General features: G+C 32.3%; 1 protein-coding gene across 3 annotated transcripts; it reads right to left on the reverse strand.

Annotated features, from left to right (window-relative positions):
• Positions 1-604: 604 nt before the first annotated feature.
• LOC129949289 (alkyldihydroxyacetonephosphate synthase) lies at positions 605-16,940 on the reverse strand. Of its 3 annotated transcripts, none has more exons than XM_056060656.1 (6): positions 16,810-16,940; positions 5,503-5,616; positions 5,356-5,442; positions 4,110-5,295; positions 3,933-4,037; positions 605-1,157 (listed from the first exon to the last, which is right to left on the reverse strand). In XM_056060656.1, the coding sequence occupies exons 2-6, from the start codon at positions 5,592-5,594 to the stop codon at positions 783-785; spliced, it is 1,845 nt and encodes a 614-aa protein (XP_055916631.1). In that variant the 5' UTR covers positions 5,595-5,616; positions 16,810-16,940; the 3' UTR covers positions 605-782. The 3 variants fall into 3 exon arrangements, with proteins under 3 accessions (XP_055916631.1, XP_055916632.1, XP_055916633.1); XM_056060657.1 differs by having other exon boundaries at positions 16,762-16,908; XM_056060658.1 differs by lacking the exon at positions 16,810-16,940 and adding an exon at positions 5,775-6,306.
• Positions 16,941-22,176: the final 5,236 nt, after the last annotated feature.

Below are 22,176 nucleotides of genomic sequence, written 5' to 3' on the forward strand. Positions count from 1 at the left end.
TTTAAGCAAATAAATTTCATTACAGGGAATCATCAGAGAAAAATGTGCATATCATCAAAAGAAATTTGAAATTATGGTGAAATTGAAGTTTGATCATCCCGATTTAGCCAAGGGACGTTTGAACGCCTCAGACGCCAGAAACACTTAAAACAATTTTATATTTTCTCTTTAAAAATGTATTTCAACTTCATCGTCTTGTTTGTGATTTGTTTAGAGTTTTTTTTGCTTTGACACATCTCATGAGTACTTCAAGACTCGGAAAATCTATTACATACATAGTACTAGATGATTTTTTTGTTTAATTCAAACATTTTACATGTACGAATTCATAATTGAATCGAATATCAGATTCCAATCGAAACGCATTACGGAGTAGGGCCCCTGAAATCTATACTCGTGTTAACTATTATATAAACTTTAAACGTAGAAAACACAAAAGTGCTAGTTTAACCGTCTTAGACTTGCCTCTTTAATCAAATTTTGTTGGGAGCGTTTATTTTTTGTAATGCATTTATTAGAATCTTTGGCTTTTTTATTTAGGCTTTCTTCAAACTTCTAATTGTGAAAATAAAATTCATTAAGATAAAAAAAAAAAACACGAACAAATTATTCAGTAACGTTTAAAAAAGATACTCAAAATTGTCTCCTTCACATTCTTTCCCTTTCCAATCAATATTAATATTATTTAGTATTTAAATGCCATTTTTGATAAGTTTAAAAAAAATCATGTTACAAAAATTAAGGCTAGAAGTTTAAAATTATTTAGTTTTTGTGCGTACAATTTACAACTTTGCTTTAAGCAAAGGAATGAAATTATTTTCTTCCTCAATTCCAGGACGTAAGTTTCCTGCGGCGAATATATTTTTAGGGTCCAATTCCCTTTTGGCAGCTTCGTAAAGATTGCAACCAACCTCTGAAACTGTTTGTTTGTACCATTTGTTACGAATTTTCCCAACACCATGATGATGCGAAAGAGATCCACCTGATGAAAGAATCTCATCTCGAGCACTATTTTCGATGGCTTCGTATGTTTCAACGGGGTTTAGAATACCAGTGTACTTGAACGCAAAATAGAAATAAATACAACATCCAGCGTCATAAGTTTGAGTTACACGGCAAGAAATCAAAAAGTGTTTGATATTGTATCGGGAGCATTCCTGAAATAAAATACATTAGTAGATAAATTATGAAATTAGTAATATATCACAAAATAGTACATAAACAAAATAGTAAAAAAGTAATGCTATTGAACATACAAAAAATGAATCATAATTGTGTACCAAAATTATTAACAAAGATGAAATAGTATTTTTCTTGAAAAATCAATGAAAATAGTACTAATTATACAAATATTTTTTAAAGAGCTATTTCACTATATATCAATTAAATAACAGTTTTAAAGGAGTTTGAAAATTAGGCTATCCATTTTCGTTTCTGTCGTACACAACAGATACGAAAATATAAATGTATGTTCTAAAATGAAATGTGTGGATCAAATGATCCAATAAAAATTTCTTAAAAATAATTCTTTCTTAAATTATATCGATCTGATCTTTAATTGCATCTCAAATATCTAACATTTTGACTGATACAAATGATGAATTGTTTAAACACTTCCGAAGAATTTTCTTAAAGCAAAGCGCAAAAAGTTCTTTTGAAAACTTTCAATCCTATTTATATCACATTGAGTTGTAGAGTTCCATACAACACATGCATACTCCAACAAAGATCTTACAAAACTGCTGATCTTTAAAGTCTGCGAAATTGCTTTTTAAAAATTTCAATATTAAATTAGATTTGGAAATAACAGAATTAATATGAAGAAGTAAGTTTCTCGTAAAAGATCACACCAAAATCCTTAATTTAAGTTAAGTTCAAAATTTTTCAAACATTATAATGATATTATAAGATACAAACAAGTATTATACGAAATTTACACACATTTATCTACATTTAATTTAAGATTGTTTAGTTTAGAACACCTACCAAATTCATCTAGGTCATTTTAGAAGAGCAGGCAATCATTGATAACAGGAAAAACTTGATGCCATTTGCGAATAAGAGACATTTGAAGATTTCAGATTTTTAAACACATCATCTATATAAAGAAGAGAGATAGAAAGATCCATATTGCCTTCTTGGAACAAATTTCATCAACAATTACAAATTGTTTACTACCAAATAAATATGAACCAAACCACTTCAACAATGGCCCACGAATTAGACTCAAGTTTTCCTAAAAGAATTTTTACGTTGAACCTACTAAAAGCCTTTGTTAAATTCGTATATACTCTATGGATCACTTATTATCTTGTAAAGAGTTTATACAGAAGTTCGTAAATTGAACCATAGTAGATCTGCCGTTTCAAAACCCGTGTTGGAAATTTATGTGATTGATGTGTTTGTTAATGGAACACAAAGTATATTAGACAATGAAGCATGGAGTAGATTAAATATACTCATCATTAAATAAAATCAAATAAAGTCCCTTATGTTGTTTGCTCACATAAGGGACTTTATTTGCAGTCAACTGCATTCCTTGAACGTGCATTTGGACCAAGTCAACTAGTTAGTTTTTCAAGTGTCATAAACTTCAAACTCAGAACTTTACTTCCATAAGTTCTACCTTCAGTTTACCGTACAAAAACTATCAAAAACAATATTGTCTACAAAACAGTCCTTAGGCAAACTAAAAGTCCATCCCAATTTGCATTTCATATTGTAAAGAAATATTACTTGTTTCTTTTCCAATTTGACGAGAAACCATCCTACATAAAATATTAAATGAAATTGTGCGACAAATAAATGAATCGTAGATCGATTGTCATTCTGACTTAAGTTGACTTAACTAGATAGTTAGGGAGATTTTTCCTGACTAACTTTCCAGCCAAGTTTCTAATAAAGTTGCCTTAATTGGAAGGCAATTTTTTGGCAGCAGGCCAATCAGATGCTAGAAACTTGCCTTACTTTTAAGTCTTTTATGTCGCCTGAACTTGCCCATTTACTTTACCAGTATAAGTAAAATTATAAATATATACCTAGAAAGTTATCAAACATATAAGCGATTTCATTAGGTTCAGAGAAGAAGCTCGGATTAAAGTGTGCTGTTGCAGGAAAACCTAAACTTTTGCGCTTTGAGTTAAAATAAAAATCCAAACATTATTTTTATTAGATTTTCATTTCGATTTAATTGATTGAACATAATTACAACATTGAAACTTAGAAAAGAATACAAATTCTTAAATTAAACGACAGAAAAGAACATAGATTTTTTATATCGTTTGTGCGCTTAATTGTTTGCTCTTTAAGACTGTGCCACCCTTTTACTTAAGAAACAGAACTATTAAACTTACAACTTTTTAAATTTACAAAAATTTAAATTAAGCTTTTTAAATGCACAAATGCAGTTTATACCATTCAACTGAGTTTTCAATAAATCTAAGTTATTCATGTTCAATTTATGAAATATTGGGCAGAAATATTGGACGCAAAATTAAATGATGCATATTAAATCTAAACATGCAAATTGTTTCCATAAAAAGAGATCAAACATGGAATTTTTATCAGCTTGTTCATATTATTTTTCAGCTTGTTCATATTTTCAACAAAAAAATAAAGTCTATATTTCGATGATGTAGCTACCCTTGTTTTTTTGTTTTGCAAAAAGAGCTTGGTTTTATGAACAAAAACCAAAAAAGACTCAACTGTATTTGGTATGAAGATTAATTATTCCGGCATAGTATTCCTATTTTTGGAGAGACTAACATTTGTGTTCATTCCTAACCACATAACATTTATATAAAGATCATCTGATTTTAAAAATTGTATTGGAAAATCCGTTTGGTACTCGCCTATTTATTTAAAATATCTTAGTCCCGTGATATAAACAGTCTACAATATTGAAAAAGGAAAATAACTGTATAATAACTTACATCTTTGACTCGCCGCTTTACATTTCGACACACCGAACTGCATCGATCCCAAGACACAGATGTTTCAAAAGATTCTGCCACAATATCCTGATTCAGCGCAAAATCCTATAATTAGCGAATTTGTTTTAATATCAATTTGAAGTTTACTCTGATATTCATTATAAAAACAATAATTACTCTTATATATGCTATGACAAAGGTTAATATATAACCTCTTTCTCCATTCTGTCCTCCAGCTGGGAAACCTTTATACTTTTTGGCTATTTTATAGATTAAACTCTCCTGTCTCTGAACATCCTCCGATTCTCCCTCGAACAGTAAGGTCACTGCACAGATTTTTGTCAAATCTAATCCCTTGAAGTTGGTTATGTAAGATTTTTTTAAATAATCAATCGCACTTCCCAGCCAACCTTTGACGGGTTTCAAACTTTGTCCGAATATAAATTGCTCGTTGTCCATGAGGCGGACACTGGCTGGTTGACAACGCCTTTTCGCTACTTCTCTCATAAAAACAACTCCGTACTCGAAATCAGGAAATACTAAGGAACCATAACGTTTAACTGGAGGCAGGGGTCGAACTTTTAAAACCACTTCTGTCACTACTCCTAGAGTTCCTTCTGAACCCATAACCAAATGATTGAAGTCTGGTCCACAGCTTACTCGAGGCGCTGAACATTCGCGCTCGAGAACACCTTTAGGAGTAACCATCTTAACCTTTACAACAAGGTCTTCTATATTGCCATACACATTTTTCTTCATTCCTGAGGCTCGCGTAGCCACCCATCCTCCGAGAGTTGAAAACTCATAGCTGTCTGGTTCATGTCCTACAGTAAGATTAATCTTGTTTAACTCCCGCTCCAAGTCCTGACCCACAATGCCTGACTCGAAACAAACTGTAAGATTCTCCCTGCTAAGCCACAACATACGATTCATCTGCGATGTGTCTAAAACACAAATCATCCTCGTTTCCTTTTGGGGGCAGGTGATTGAACCTGACACTGATGTTCCTCCCCCATAAGGTATAACAACTACATTGTTTTTATCAGCAAGGTTAATAATTGTTACGACGTCATCGTGGCATTTGGGCCACACTACGAGATCAGGTATTCTCTCAAAAGCATTTCGCCATAAATTGTAAATATCGTGTAATGTTTGTCCATGACAACGTATCAAACGATCTTCGCCTTGATCTGAAAAACTTATTCCTGATGACTTTATTTCATTGAGGAAATCATCATTTATAACTGGCTTTGGGAAATCCACTGGTAACTCTGGGAACGGGATGCTAGGGTCTACTTTAAGATTAAATTTTTGGTAGACCCAGTCTGTGAAATAAGGCAACGCAGATCCTTTTAATGGATACCTTGAATAAGGATTGATTAATGAAAATTTAATAATTTATGGACACACAAATAAAAACTACCTATCTCCCTGGAAACATATAGTTTGCCCGTCTACATAAAATTGTGAGTCTCTATAGCCCCAACCGTACCACTTAAGAACATCTTGTCTAGAAAACAAATATTAAAAATTATTAAAACATATACATTTTCGAAAAGACTGGTTTTACCTTTTTTTTGGTATAGCACTAGATATTTCTTGTGTCATTCTTCCATCAATCGCCACATCCGAACACACAATTTGATTTCCTGGAGCACTCATTATGCTCAATTCCTAAGTTGATCTGTTTCCAAGAAAAAATTAATAGTAACGTTTTAGCGACTCCCTTTGTTGAGTTAAATTAATTGAAGTTGTTTGTAGGCGTTTATAATTAAAAAGAAAAAGGGTTCCCAATCCCGAAAGAATAATAACTACAAACTAAATTTCAAATACTAAGCACACCCGAATAGAATCCCTTTGGTAATGTAGAGTTCCAAAATAAAATTGAAAAGAAAAAACATTCAAAGTTATTCCGAAAATCGATTTTGTTGTTTATACAATGCTGTCTCTTGCTCACGCCACATTGGATGCTACTGAGTGAAATAAGCGACCACATGAAGTTCCACATAAATGTTCTTATCTCAGGGCAGATTATTTATCCACCATTCATAGCTTTTTTTGTAGGCATATCGGGGAGTACTAATGCGCAAGGCCAGAATGGGGTAGAAGAGTTTCACTAACCCACTCGTTTCGTCGTCGTGTCGGGCGTATCTGTTCTGTATTGTACAGTGGAGGTATCATTCATATTCTTTATCATAGCCGAACATGTGCGTGTTAATGGATGGGTTGATTTTGAATGTGCAAAATTACTTGGAGTACTATCCATCTTTGTCCCACCCTTGGATTGTTAATAGAACGATAATAAATACGATGACCGAATTTTCAATAATGATAACAATTAATAAATTTTTCTTTTCATCAAAGAGAGATTTTAAATAAATACATATATACTGAGAGAATTATAATAAAACAAGAACTTTTAGCCTTAAAGAAGCCTTTCGATGTTCTAAACTTGTATCTAAACGCTTATTATGTTGACTTGCCGGTCTTGCAATATACATAGATACAATTTTATATAAAGAAATCTTTTTAAAACACTTAATCACATATTATTAAGAATTTATCATTGTTATAACACATAACTAAAATAACATTATTTAGCGACTTTTATACCTACACTTGATTACAAAGAAAAGATTTAGAGAGATCTTTTCGAAAAAAATATATTCTTTTTATTTTAAGGAATTGATGAAACTAACCCTGAGAGTGGTGTGACTATAACTATTGTGACTACTTTCCCAATTTGAAATTTGAAGCTCAGTCTCTTATCTGATATTTTCAAATTCAAATTTATAAATTTAAACTCAAGATATGAATTTATCAATAAATAAAAGTACATACATACATAGGTAGAATAGATATACATATGTAGTTATATGTATGCATGTTGTTATAGATTCATAGCAAAGGGTTTTGGAGAGAGAAGATTAGGAAGGGAGGGCAATTTTATAAAAATTGACTTTAAATCTAAACAAAAATATTTAAAACCAACGGCAGCACTTGCAGTTATAAATTATACCTTTTTCAAAAGCCAGAGTTCTGCACTTTCTAAATAATTTTAAATAAAGTTGATTGAAAATCAATATTTTTTGAAATATGTAATTGACTTCAAAGTCAAACTTTATGAAAAAAAGTTTAAACAAATCACGTTGAGTATTATTTTGCTCGTGATTATAAATACATACCAGAAAAGGGCTGGGTGCGACCCACACTGATAACTTCCCATCCCGTCTGTCGATTTGTTTTGCTAAAAACTTTAACAAAACGCTCATAACAATATTCTTACTTACTTACGGTGGCGCTACAGTCCTGTGCGAACTAGGGCCTCACCCAACAAACTTCTCCATCTAGCACGGTCTCTAGCTAGATGTCTCCAGTTTCGCGCTCCAAGTTGGGTGAGTTCACTTTCCACTTGTGCGCGCCACCTGATTCGCGGTCTTCCTCAACTGCGCTGTCCTGTGGGTGTGGTTTCGAAGACTTTCTGGGCTGGAGCATTGGTTTCCATACGCTCTACGTGACCCAGACATCTTAGTCGTTGGTCTTTTACCCTTCCGGCTAAGTCTACGTCGCTGTACCGCTCGTACAGCTCGTCGTTTCATCTTCTCCTCCACTCCCCTTTGTTGCATACGTCACCGTAGACCACACGAAGAACTTTTCTCTCGAAGCGACCCAAGGTGCTTTCATCCACTTTTGTCATAGTCCATGCTTCTGCACCGTATAGCAGGACGGGGTTAATGAGGGTCATATATAGCGACACTTTGGTCCCTCGAGAGGACTTTACCACTCAATTGTTTTCTAAGCATAAAGAAACAGCGGTTAGCAAGAGTTATTCTGCGTTTGATCTCGGCGCTGGTGTTGCTTTCTGCGTCGCGTCGTTTACAGCGGACCCTAGGGAGACGAAGTTCTTGACTACCTCAAAGTTACGTCTCTCGATGGTGACGTTTTGACCAAGACGTCGGTGTTGTATGTCTTTTCTTGACAACAGCATGTACTTTGTTTTGTCCTCATTAACCGTTAAACCCATTTTTGCCGCCTCTGTCTCAATACTCACAAAAGACATCACGCTGATTTTTTCCGATTATTTCAATGTCATCAGCATATGCTAGTAATTGGACAGACTTTTGAAAGATAGTGCCTCTAGTGTTAACATGTGCGCTCTGCACTATTGTTTCAAGCACGATGTTAAAAAAATCGAATTATAGCGCATCACCTTGTCTTAAATCTTATTTGACATCGAAAAGTTCTGTTAAGTTGTTTCGAACCTTTATGGAGCAGCGTAAATTCTCCATGGTCATCCTGCACAAACGGACGAGATAACAATATTCTGTGTGAGATAAATAATTAGAAGTCAATATCTTTTTTGTTCTTCTAATTCTTGAGTCGAAAACCATTTGTTATCAGTTTTTGTTTTTGTTGTTTTTGTAGGTTTTCGTGTTTTGTTAAAAAAAAATTCAGTCGAATTTTTCTGAAAGATCGACTTAAGTTACCAACAATATAGGTAAGGTTAGGTTAGGTTAAATTGGCTTTCGATGCTGGAAACGGACACACTTAGGCCAGTTTAATGGCTCATTGTGATATCACATGAGTTTTTATGCTTCCTCCTAAGCTCAGTGCAACCAGTTTGAGTCCCTTGCAAAATGTGAGAGGCTGATAATGGAGATATGATTTAGATCGTTTAAATCGTTAAAGAAGAATTCTGCTAAGTAATTCTTGCGTTTTTGCATGTACAGAGAAGGTGAAGAACTGTTTCCTCCTCTTCCTCGTCCATACAGCTTCTGCAAAAGTCATTTGAGAATACGCCTGGTCGCGTGGCGGGCTTTCCTATTAGACAGTGTCCGGATATGACACCTATTATCGAGCTTATATGCTATCTGCTAAGAGATAGCAAACACCTTGAACGTTTTAAATCCAGTGTTGGCCAGATGTTTTTTGTGACTTGACACGTGGTGATGTTGTTCCACCTGGTGTTTGCATTCTTCATAGCGTCTTGCATCAGCAACAGTTTACAAGTAGCGATTGGTATGCCAGTATGAGCCAAACGTGGTAGGATGAGCTGCACTGTACCGTTCCTGGCGAGTTAATTTTCCTTAGAGTTACCTGGAATTTCTCTATGGCCCGGCACCCGGCATCTCGTTTAGATACGATCGACAGTTATGGACTGTTATAGAGTTTGTAGAGACAGAGTCCAGAGATTTGAAAGCGGCCTGACTATCTGAGAAAATACGGATATTAGAAGTTGACATCACGTTTTCTTTAAGCCAGGACAAGACTTCTTTTATCGTCAAAAGGAACACGCTACAATGATTGGGAAGGCGGAATGAGAGACTTAATTTCAGTCGTTCAGAGTACACACCTTCACCAACCCCTTCTTTTGTTTTTGATCCATCTGTGTAAAAATGGATTGACTCATCCTCCAAGAATGTCCTATCCTCCCAAAAACATCTGGAAGGAATAGAAATCTGGAAATTCCTTTCGAATTGCAGTTGGGGGATGGTGTAGTCTGTGTGCTTTGGAATTTATTCTAAATACCTAAGAATTACGGAGTGGCCAATGGTGTTGTTAATCCACTGTGACGAAGCTTTTTTTGCTAAATATGTCAAGAGGTGTAGAGTAAAGTGTCCAGTGCCTCAGATGGGATTCGCTTATACATAGGCAAGTTGAACGCTAGAGACTTGAATTAAATTTTATATTATATATTGTAAAGTATTACGAAACAATTATATTTTTGAAAAAATCCCATTAACGGTTTTTTTATAAATCAAAAAAACTGGAAAAACAAATTTGTCACCTCGAAAATTGGACGACTGAAATATGATTTTATTTGCAAAACAATTTTGTGCAACGAAGAATAATGTTTTTGACATCTGATAAAAATTTGAGAAAAATCTAATTGACAGTTTTTTTTTATAAAAAATAAAAACCTAAAAAAAAACATTACTGAATTCCGACTCAAATATCATTTCAAAAGCTTGAGATTAATGTTTCAAACTTATTTTATTTTATAAGAAATACTGTTGTAAACATTCTGAAAAATGTTGAGAAAAATCAAATTGACAGTTTTTCTTACAAAAAATGAAAACCTAAAAAAAAAAACTAATAAAAGTTGTTAAAAATCGATTTTCGACTCAAATATTTGCTCAAAACTTGTTACGCAAATTTGGTAAAATTTGATGTTAGGTTCTTGATATCTCTCAAATTAATTTCATTCATCCAACTTGTGAAAATTTAAGAAATTCAACTAAAATTGGTAAACATTTGATTACGACTAAAAATCTATTTAACAAAACTGGATTTTCAAACTAAACTATTTCTTTATATGAAAAGTAGTGTTGGTCATTTTAAAATTTTTAAAAATAATTCAACTGACAACTTCTTTAACCCAACACGTAAACCAACAAACTTTTAAGCAAGACAAATAGGCAGACGAGATGGGAAGTTATCAGTGTGGGTCGCATACCAGCCTCTTTTTTGATTTATAAAATACCCGTTGATTGAATTTTTTTAAATCTACTTGTTTTATATCACGTCACATTATGCTATATTAAATTTATTTCAAGTTGCTAGCATCATTGGTTCGTGAGATATTTTTGGGATAGCCAAAATTTTCTATTTTTTAAATTGCTGTGATAAGCAAACCACCGACTAATTTTTTGAGTTTTTTATGTGTTATTATCACAAAATTTATTTAAAATCGAATCTCTACCGGACGTACGTCTGTATGTCCAGTTCTATGTATGGGGACTGCTGTTATTTATTGTCTTAAGAAGAAAAAATAAAAAGCACCTAACGCGCATCCATTCAAAACATTAATATCCGAATTTGAAGTGTATCAACCCAATGCTTTGGGTTGTAGGGACGGAAGGAATCGGCTTTTCTACCATCGTAATGTCATGCTTGTTTAAAACCTTGCGTTTGTTAATTATCTTTTAAGTTTTTATTTTTTTCGATTTTTCTCAAAATTTTACTGAATTTTAACAACAATAATTTTTAAGAGAAAAAAGTAGTTTAAAGCCAATATGTCACAGTTTTGAAAAGATATTTGAGTCAAAAATCAATTTTTACCAACTTTTATTTTGTTTTCTTGTTGTGGTTTTTATTTTTTGTAAAAAAAACTATCAATTCGATTTTACTCAAAATTTTTCAGAATGTTAAAAACAATATTTCTTATGAATTAAATTCAGTTGGAAGCCATAATCTCAAATTTTTGAAAAGATATTTGAGTCAAAATTCAATTTTTACCAACTTTGAGTAATGTTTTTTTAGATTTTTATTTTTTATAAAAAAAAACAGTCATTTTTTTTAAATTTTACCAGATGTAAAAAACTTTGTTTTTTCGTTGCACAAAATTGTGTTGAAGGTAAAATCATTTTTTATTCGTAAAATTTTCGACGTGACAATTGTATCACGTTAAATATATTATATAAAGGTACGTACGATATTAAGGGTTAACCAAAATGTTCACATTTTTCTTAAACTGCTATTGTAAAAAAAACCTCCCACGCAATTTTCCTGCATCTCTCTGCCTTTTTATCTGTATAACAAAATTTATTTGAAGTCGATATCTCTTTTGGTTCTTGAGCTATGGACAACGAAAAAACGTCTAGAACGTAGGGACGTACGATAGTACATACGCAAGCATGCATATACATTTTTCTAAAAATCTTTTATTTCGACTCTAGAGACCTTTAAACGTCGAGAAATGTCAAATTTTCAAATTTGTCAAATCGGACCCATTACAATAACTTCCTATGAGAAGTGAAAAAAGAAAGAACAATTTATTGTTGTTGACAATTTATTATACAGTTCAAGAAATTATAAAAGTAAATTTATTTGCAGACTTTAAATATTCAAATTTGTATAAGAAAATGCCAAATATGATCCAACGACATTTTCAAAATGATACAAAAAATATCAACTCTTGAAATTAGGGATGTAAATTCAGTTCGAGAATTTACTAACCATAAATATCAATGTTCATTTTAAAACATTTTACCAGTTTTACTAATATCATAATATTTTCATAAAATTGATTGAAATGTTCATACTAAATCATTTATAAAACTATGTTCTTTAATTATGTTTTTCTACAAACAACCATATACATACATATGTATACATAAATTTACAATATTTTACAGAATTGAATTTAAAAGTTTAAGCAACAAATTTCGCAGGCTATTGAATCTTAGCTTGGTACGTCAATAATAAATATAATTTTATTAATTAATGTAAACAAGAATCACTCTTTTTGCACATGCTTACATATAAATATGTATAATTCTGCATGTTAAACTAACTACAACAAATCATTAGAAAATTAATATATGTGCATATGTATACACTAATGACAAAATTTGTGCATTTGCCATCTCAAACAATCAGCAACACGGCTACTTAAGCTTCAAGAAAATATAATAAATGCGCGATGCTAAGCATTCAAAAACTCCATTATTTGATCACATTAACAAAACGTGGGTAAGTCATTAGCAAAATAATTTAAAACCAAAAATAGATTTACACGAAAAGGCCATGCAATAGTTATCGTTTATGATCTTGTTAACTACTCTAATAAAGCATGCCATTAAGAGTAATGTTAAATTTTCAATGAATCTTTATGCTTCAAACTTTAACACAGACGATCAAAAGTCAAAACAATATTTAAAACATAGGAAGGATTTACACAATGATGGATTTTTGTTTGAAAAAAAAACTTTTTTTTTTAATTTTATAGAGTAATTATAAATAGGCATAAATTCTGTTACAAGACTTCAAGACCTTGTTGGGCAAAACATTCATTTGATATAAAATGGTTATCTATTTTTTGTTAATATTTTCATAAGCAAGCAATTAATAAATGTAAATTTGGTTCTGCTAATGTTAACATGGAGTGAGGCGCTAAAAAATATATAGAATTGCAATAGATGCCTAACAAAGGTAAGGAATGAGTTCTGAAAACTTCCTCGTTTTAAGAACCACTGGGGACCGCAATATTGTTCGGGAATCGGGTTCTCCTCGTGTTTCAAATATCTTCAAGAGAAGATGGCCAGGCCAAGAGAAGATGGCCAGGACAAAAATTAGTTAACCGGGCGTTGTCCACACTTGCACGTGATGAAAGCAGTACCAGAACGAATGCCACTTAAACCTCTTAGAAAGAGAAAGATAATTTCCACAGAAGTGGGAAGCCAGATCCATTTCAATACTGTTTAGGGAGGTCTACACATAGAGGGCTATCCACGCCCTACAGATCATTTGCAAACATCATGAATCCAAAAAGTTATCGCGGAAAGAATGAAAGGGCTTTTACTATGGCACTTGAGAAGTGAGCTTGAAATGATATGTTTTCTTCGATTGGAAACATTTTTAAAGTTAAAGTAAAAGGCACTCTAAAGTATCACATAAATCAAGTTTTGGAGCACATGTGAAGACGGTTGACAAGTTGTACTATAGAGAAGTGGTAGAGGGTTTGCTAAATTGTTTAACAAATACCCTTTCCAATAGAGGTAAATGAATTCTTCTACAAAATTCTGGTAAAACAAACAAATCCAAGATAACACTAAGAGTCTTAGGGTCAAAACAGTAGGTTTTCAAGAAGCTAAAGATCGTCGCTCGGGATGTCCATATTTAAATCCCTAAGATAGTAATAATTGAAGAACGTCACGGCTTTTAAGGGCTGGTATAAATGCTGAGGTTGCTACATTTGAGTAAAAATATTTTTTTAACTAAACCAATATTGTGACTAAATAAATAAAACAAAAATGAATAAAAAATATTATATATTTCTTATCTTATGGTGCCTTATGCTTGAACTTATGGCACGAATACGTACATATATTGCAAAACCCCAAAACTAAATTAATATGTTCCTAAAATTTAAGATATGCATTAAAAGCAGAATTTATTTTTAGTTATCCGAATCTTTCAAATCTATTTTTTCTAGAACAAAACTTGGCAAACATCTTCTTCGTGCATCATAAAATATGTGTAATGAAACATTTTAATGAAAAATGTGTGTGATGAACTCAAACAAGACTTTTAAAGGCTCTAGGACCAAAAACAAAGACATATTATGGTTTTGATTTATTGAATTCGTTAAACAAACTAACGTTAGAACTTAAGACTTATATAACATTTATTCTTAACTCTAAGATTTATAGATTTACAATGCTTTCTGCAATTTACTAAAAAAAGAAGTAAACTGAAGTATTGAAAAAATTTAGGTACTTTGAATGTTTTACTTTTAAAATCATCGCTTACGGAATATACCAAAAAGTAATACTTGTTGTAAACTGAAATCAATTGGTTGAGGGGACTGTTTTTACCATAGTTCGATCTGCTTGATATAGGACGTAAAGGAACTTGTGTTCTAATACTTGATCAGCTATAAATAAAGTTTAATTGTTCCAAAATTGATGGTGATATGACTGACCCATTGATTAATTTTATAATAAAGCACAGCTGAATGTACTCTCTGTATTTAGAAAACGATGGAAGATTTATGAGCGTGAGCCTATGATTGTACGGTGGAAGTTCGAGCCTATTGTACCATGGGAAGAAACGGAGGCAGAAGCGCATGAATCTTCTTTGTACTCCTCTATTCCGTTTATATGGACTGAATAAAAGGGAGCCCATATTATGCAGCCATATTCCAATATTATTCTTACAAATGATATATAAAGAAGTTTAAGAATATAAGGGTCGCGAAAATCATGTGAAAGCCGTTTTATATATCCGAGTGTCTTATTTGATTTTTTTATAATATAGTCATAATGATTTGTAAAAGTTAATTTTGAGTCAAGAATAATACCTAGGTCAGAGAAATTAGAGAGTTTAGTCAAATAAGAAGAGTCTAATTGATAATTGAAAGTCAAACCATTTTGTTTTGAGTGTAAAACACATTGATTTACATTTGTCTATGATTAGTGAAAGCTTATTTATAAAACACCATTCGCAAAAACTATTTAGATCATCTTGTAGGATCAAACAGTCGTTAAGTGAGCCAATTCGTTTGAAAATTTTAATGTCATGAGCGTAAATTAAAACAAACAGATGAGTGTTTTATAATAGAAGGTAAGTCGTTAACGTTCAAAATAAATAGTAAAGGTCCTAAGTGGCTACCTTGTGGTACGCCAGAGTTGGTATAAAAATATGAAGACCGCTCATTCCTAAAAACTACGCTGTATGATGTATTATAGAAGTACGACGAAGCCCAACAAACAAATTTATCGTTAAAGCCTTGGGATTTAAGTTTGGAAGTTAATGTTTTATGGCATAATTTATCAAAGGCCTTAATAGAGTCTGTAAAGACACAGTCAACTTGTTTCCGTTTTTCAAAGGAATCTATAAACAAAAAGAATTGAAATGAAAGAGATTAGTAACTGTTGACTTATTTTGAACAAAAACATGTTGACTGTCACAAATTATAGACTTACAATTAAACGATATGACTTTACAAATAATTGACTCAAATTACTTAGGAATGACAGACAGTTTTGCAATGGGACGATCATTTTGTATTTAATTTTGACCACCCTATGGTAATAAATACACGCAAAATTTAATTTTTTACTTTTAAGGCTATTTCCAGTTAGTTCATTCTATCTATAAAAAAAGTATTAACAATTTTAAACGTTAAGTTTCATTATTTTTTCAGAGCAAAACCATCAGTCTAAAAAAAAATAAAAAAAACATCAAACGCGAATTGGCGTTAATTTCCAAATTTGAAGTCAATCGATGGATTGGTTTTGAGCTGTAGGGGCGAGGGCGGAAAGACCATCGCAATAAAATATTTTATTAAAACTTCGAGTTTGAAATCATTTATGAATGCAATACTTGCCATATAGCTCCTTTATGTAGGAAGTAAAAAGTGAACAGTACAAATAACCTAATGAATGAATGAAATATTACTTTCAAAATATAGGGAAAGAGATCCCGAAGCTGATAAATAGCAAGTAAAACAGAAATGTATTATCCTTGCGCACCAATCATAGAAAAGAATTTTAAACGAAGTTCGGATTATGAAAAAAAGTGGTGCAGTTGTAGACGACATGGTGTTATTTTGACGCGATGCTGTTTCTTAGAAACTTGAAGGAACCATTCACGTTACAAAGCAGCATCAATAAAGAAAGTATCACTCAGAATGTTATCGAAACAAGCTTTCAACTAAATTATGGAATAAAGCATTGAATCGTCAATGATATCCAGCGCCTAAGGACCGCTCAAGTCCTTAAAACTCAATAAATTTACACTGAGTTCTAAGGAAATAATACAAATTGAATACAAAATTATCAAGTACTCAGTTATTAGATCGAGTTTAAAAATGATTTTAGAACTTTGTCAAGGAATTGGCTGTAACAGTATTATCTTTCTTTAATCAAACAAACATTTTGTAAACTTAAACTGCTTTTCATTAAATAAAGCAATATTATTATACTTCCTACTATAACACATCTTCTCAATCAGTATCTCACATTCGATGGTAACATAACAGGAGGGTTGTTCTTATCGAAAATAATATGTAAATATTTTGAATTTTTGTAGAATTTAAGACTACGAATAAAATAAGAAAAGACAAGTTTAAGATGTTGCACTTAATAAGGGTGACGCGAACTTGCTAGCAGAATTTATCATTTTTGTTATTAAATACACTTTGGGACGTTTAAAAATGAAACAGAAGTGTAACCGCCAGGGCTGCACTTTTAATTCTTTTTAAATGTTTATAAATATGTATAAGTAATAAATAAAAGTTTTCTCATGATCAAAAACACATTTTTCTGTAAATAGCAAAAAGTAATAAGTTTTTTTTTTCAGGTTAGGTATTTTGCTTAATTACATAGAACTCTATAAGTTCGTATGGCTTTAAACCGATTAATGCACTCACAACTTAAAGTCTTAATTTAAACTAATAGAACTCGTATCCGTTTATCGTACTAAACGCGCGCGTGGTCAAATAACTTTTGTGCAAGCACTACTCCAACATTACAACTTTAAAGCTTTCATGTGAAAAGTTGATCATAGGTATTACCATTTTATAACTTTGATAACTTTTTTTTTATAAACAAATAAACAACTGAGATATGCAACTGTTTGTATCCAATGTTTGTTTTGCTTTATTAAACGATGATTTCATACATAAATATTATGAACATTAGAGAAGATGTAAACATAGTGGCTTAAAACTAACACTTCAAAGGTCGAAAAGTTTAGCTTCGGACGACGACGTAACTGTGCTTTAAATGAAATAGTGTTTAGTGTTTATTTACAATACTCCATTGCAATCATGTTTACTATAGTCTCTTAAAGCACTTAATTATTATGAGATCATTATCACAACGCTATATGGAAAGTGAATCTCAGTAAAAATTGTCGGTAATAGTATGATACTTTGATGTTGTTAAGGCATTTAGAATCAGTAAAATATAGTTTGCAATTATTGTTCTGATGGCTTCTTCTTCTAATAAAAAAACTGAGTGGTTAGTTGTCCAAATTTTTTTTTTGTGATTTTTAAAATTTTCAAACTCACAATGGACCGGACTAGTTTGATGTTAAAAACAACTTAAAGTTTAAGACTTTGGGATATTGACATAGTCAACGCATGGCCTCTTTCACAATATAAATACAAGTTCAACATATATTTGTATATTTATAAATAATACAAAATTTAGCCACCCTTGGTACACGAAAGAATTACATTTACTGCGTAACAAAAGAAATAAGGCATGGAAAACTTATCTCAAAACTCTGTCTCACATCAACTTCTCTTTTTGTGTTCAACTTTTTAACGAATTTGTCTGTTTCTAATTTTGTATACGCTATTTATGTTACTGATATGGGCCCCTCTTTGAAAGAGAAGCCTAAAAAATTTTGGAAACTTGTAACTTAAAAAAAAAATCAGATGGCTTTCCAGTTAACTTTACTTACAAGAACCTTTCATTAGATAAAACTGTTATCTGTAACGCTTTTGGAACAAATTTACGTGAATAATTTGTTAATAGCCCTGAAGAAGTTAATGAAGTATCTTTTCATAATCTTCACTTCTTTTTGCAAACTGCTCAGCCGGTCCCGATGGTATTCCCTCGATAGTATTAAAAAAGTGTAGTAATGCTTTAATTGAACCCCTTACATTCTTATTCAAACTTTCTCTAAAAACAGGCAAATTTCCCAGTATATGGAAGAAGTCATTTCTAACACCAATTTTCAAGAAAGGTAACATGGCGGATATAACAAACTACAGGCTCATTTCAAAGCTTTTTTGCATTCCCAAATTGTTTGAACAAGTTGTTTGTGAAAGTGTAGCATTTCTTAGTAAAAATCCCATTTGCGAACAGCAACAAGGTTTTGTGAGAAAAACATCAACCGTTACAAATCTCCTCACATTCTCAAGCATATGTTCAAACGCTTTAGAACAAGGTTATGAAGTTGACTGTGTATACACTGACTTTTCTAAGGCTTTTGACCAATATTGACCAACGGAATTATTTTATTTAAACTTAAAGCTTTTGGTTTTCCACCATTTTTCTAAGCTTTGATCAAATCATACCTTGAAAACAAATCCTATGAAGTGAAATATAAAAACTGTCATTCTGAACCTTTTGTTACTCAATCTGGTGTTCCCCAGGGAAGCAATCTTGGCCCTTTTCTATTTATCTTGTCTATTAACGACGTATCGTCACGTCTACTCTCAAGTGATGTTCTTATTTTTGCTGATGACATGAACATTTTAAGGATAATAAAGTCCACCGAAGATCGTATCCTTTTACAAGCCGACATTGATAGTTTCATATTTTGGTGTGGCAAAAATAGCCTTACCCTGCACCTTTACTCTTTCTTTGTACAATTGTCATGTTCGTCCTGATCTTGAATATGCTTTGCAGGTTTGGACTCCCTACTATATTCATAAAAAACGTATTAAATCAATTCAACATAATCTCATTCGCTTTGCCTTAAAGGGTCTTCCTTGGGATGATCCTTATGATCTGCCTCCCTATGAACATCATATTCTACTTCTTCAAATGCAAGCTCTTCATCAAAGGCGTGTTAATAATGACTTAATATTTCTTCATTAAATCATTAATTGTGAAATTGATGCACCTTATCTGCTATTGTGTGAATTTGAATTTGAATTACCGAGGCGGAACTCATCACCTGCGTACATTTGACTTTATACATATTGACTTCCATAGAACCAACTAAGCTAAGAATAGAACTTTAAGTCGAATGAGTATTTTATATAACTTAAACTGCTCGTCGATTGATTTCAATTTAAATAAGGTGGGATTAAAATAATTTTTTAGAACCAGTGCTTCACTATCGTAAACGTCTTTATTTTAATTTTGTTTGTACTTTAATAATTCATGTTAAATGTTAGTAATAATTACGTTTTGTATTTTGTGCGTGTGTTATGCTATAATTGTATTATTTTCTTACTAAGAACTAACACATGCACTTTTGATGTGCCTCTGATAGTAGTTTGACCCTGTAAGCTTATTTTCTACTTTCTGAAAATTCTGAAGTGTAAAAAAAAATAATAATAAGTAATTTTGAAATAAAAATAAATAGTCTTAATGAATTTTCGGATGAATAAATTAAAAATTGTTTATTTTTCCTGTTTTTGCATGCAACTTTATAGTCTGTTCAAATATTTTCAGGAGAACGAATTAAAACTTAATTTCTTCACTTTCTATAATTCCTTTGGAACTCTGTTGAAATTTATTATTGAATTTTACTTGATTTAATAAAACATAGTTCTAACCAATGTGTTGGTTAAAAGTTTTATGACTTTGTCTGTCATTGAGAGCGTTTACTGATTCTATGGGGCCAATCTTTTTTCGCACTCTTACTGTGGGAGAACCCTAAAAGATATCAATATACATAAATAAACTGGACTCGGTAGTATCCCTACTATTGTTCCAACGCTGCTAAACCACTGCGTAAGCTTTTCCATCTGCCATACTCCTCAGGTCTCGTTCCGAGCGCCCATCCATAAAAAAGGTGAATTTACCTCACCTTTTAATTATCGACCGATTGCACTTACATGTGTCCCTTCTTTCCAAGATCATGGAAACGCTGATTAATTATCACCTCAAGAAATATCTCGATGATAGAAGCTTTTTAATGACCGGGAGTACAGCTTTCGGAGCAATAGGTCCACTGGTGATCTCATGTTTCATCTTACTGAAAAATGGACCACATCCTTTATCGTTTTAGGGAAAGTAAGATTATTGCACTTGATATTTCAAAATTATTTGATAGGTTTTGGCATCAGACTCTCTTATCGAAAATACGTGCTTTCGGTTTTGATGAATCAGGTCATTTTTGCTGATGACAACACTCTTTCTCATTTTTATTAATGATATCCTGTTTCGCTGACGATTATGCTCTTAGCTGTTCATAATCGTTTTTAGACTCACATCCCTCTTCTTCGGTTGTGGAACTGCAACAACAAAGTTCTTGGAAAACCCAATGCTGTCTTGTAACGTTGAAGCGAGATATAGCCCCTTGACATTATCCATGGATGGCACTTGCATCGAGGATCCTGACCATCTCGATATTCTCGGTGTGTTTATCACCAACCACCTCTTGTGGAACAATCACACATACGATGTCGCCAAAAATGCAGCAAGATCTTTTCTAAGGTGGTGCCCCTCTAATCTCCCTGTTATTTACAAGACTTATGTATATACGTTAAAAGCTTCTTAAGGCTCTTGGACAGTATTGAACGTAGAGCATTAAGATTCTTTCCCTTAAACAGTTCAACAGTAATGCTAGCGCTTATATGAATGATCATCAGTATACCCTCGAGCCCAACTTTGGTCGTACTGTCAAGTATCGAGAATCGCTCTTTAGCCGTACTATACGAATGTGGAATGCCTTACCACACTCTGTCTTCCTCATTCATTGCAATATTTAGCAATTCAAAACCAACGTGCACCGACACTTCCTTTCAACCCATCTTTTCCTTTCCTAGTGCTCATACTGTGTCTTTACATAGTAATAATACCCCTTGTGCGCTTATTATAAAAAAAGAAAAAGTTGTGAAGAAAGTAACACGGATTCTACTCCGCGATGTAATGTTATATAATGTAAACTTGTCTTTTGTTTTTCAAAATAAAATATAATAGAATAAAAGCCGGCAGCAAATTTTGGGAGTGAAGTATTAACCTTTCTTTCAATGAAGTGCAAGTTCAACCGTCTCACCATTTTTCCGATGTTGGCTTCGAAATGATAACCACATTGTGTGAACATTTAAACTTTTTAAAATGCATTTTCAACTCAAAAACACTGGTCGCATTCACAAAGCTAGTCGCTACGTAGTCAAGGGATTCTGATTGGCTAAATCTAACTACAAAAGTAGTTGAGAATGATTTTGAAGTTTCAGAATCAGCTGGTCGGTAAAGCTGGTCGGTAAAGTAACACGAATTCAAAATGAAATAAATTGTTCAATATTTAAATACAAATATAAATCATTCAAATTGTGTCTTAAATTTTATTGAATTAAAAATACAAAAGATAAGTTAAAGTTATCAAATCAAAAATGCTTATTTTATATATTTTCATTTGTCAATAATATGACAGTTCTAGATTGACTAGCTTTGTAGTGTAGTTTTGCATTCACAAAGCTAGTTGAATTTTGCCTACGTAGACACTAGCTTTTTAAATGCGACCATTGATAACTTTGTTCCTATAATATATAAGAAAACTTACCCTGATTACAAAAATGTGTGTTCAAGTCGTTTTGGTTGCCAGCCTTTTTTTCTTATAATTCATGTAAAGGAATGTTGGTTATCACACTACTCCCAAAATTTGCTGCTGGCTTTTAGACTAAAACCAAATGGACATTATGGTTTCTTGGAAGTACATAACGTCCAAACAGACAAATTGCCTCCTTGAAGCAAAAGAAATGTCTACGTATAGACATACACAGGAATTCTTAGATTCAATTTTATCGATATAGATTTCATTTTTTCCGAACTCCAAACGAAGTGAATTTTCCTGTTCTACATTTCGTTCTATTTATGATTTACAAACGATTTCAATTCGACCAGAGTAAGTTGGGGCGATTTGCATTCCAAACGAGCAAATAGTTTAAGAACGGAAGTATTTTCACTTAAGGGAAATAAACCTTAACTTTTTCATGTACTACACTTGGTTCATGAGAAATTGCAGATTGTACTCTGTAGTTGAGGGACCGGACAAAGCATTTAAAGTGATTTTTCAGGACGCCAAATATCTTTTCCAAAACATTTCG

This window comes from Eupeodes corollae, chromosome 3 (genome assembly GCF_945859685.1).
Source record: "Eupeodes corollae chromosome 3, idEupCoro1.1, whole genome shotgun sequence".
NCBI lineage: Eukaryota > Metazoa > Arthropoda > Insecta > Diptera > Syrphidae > Eupeodes > Eupeodes corollae.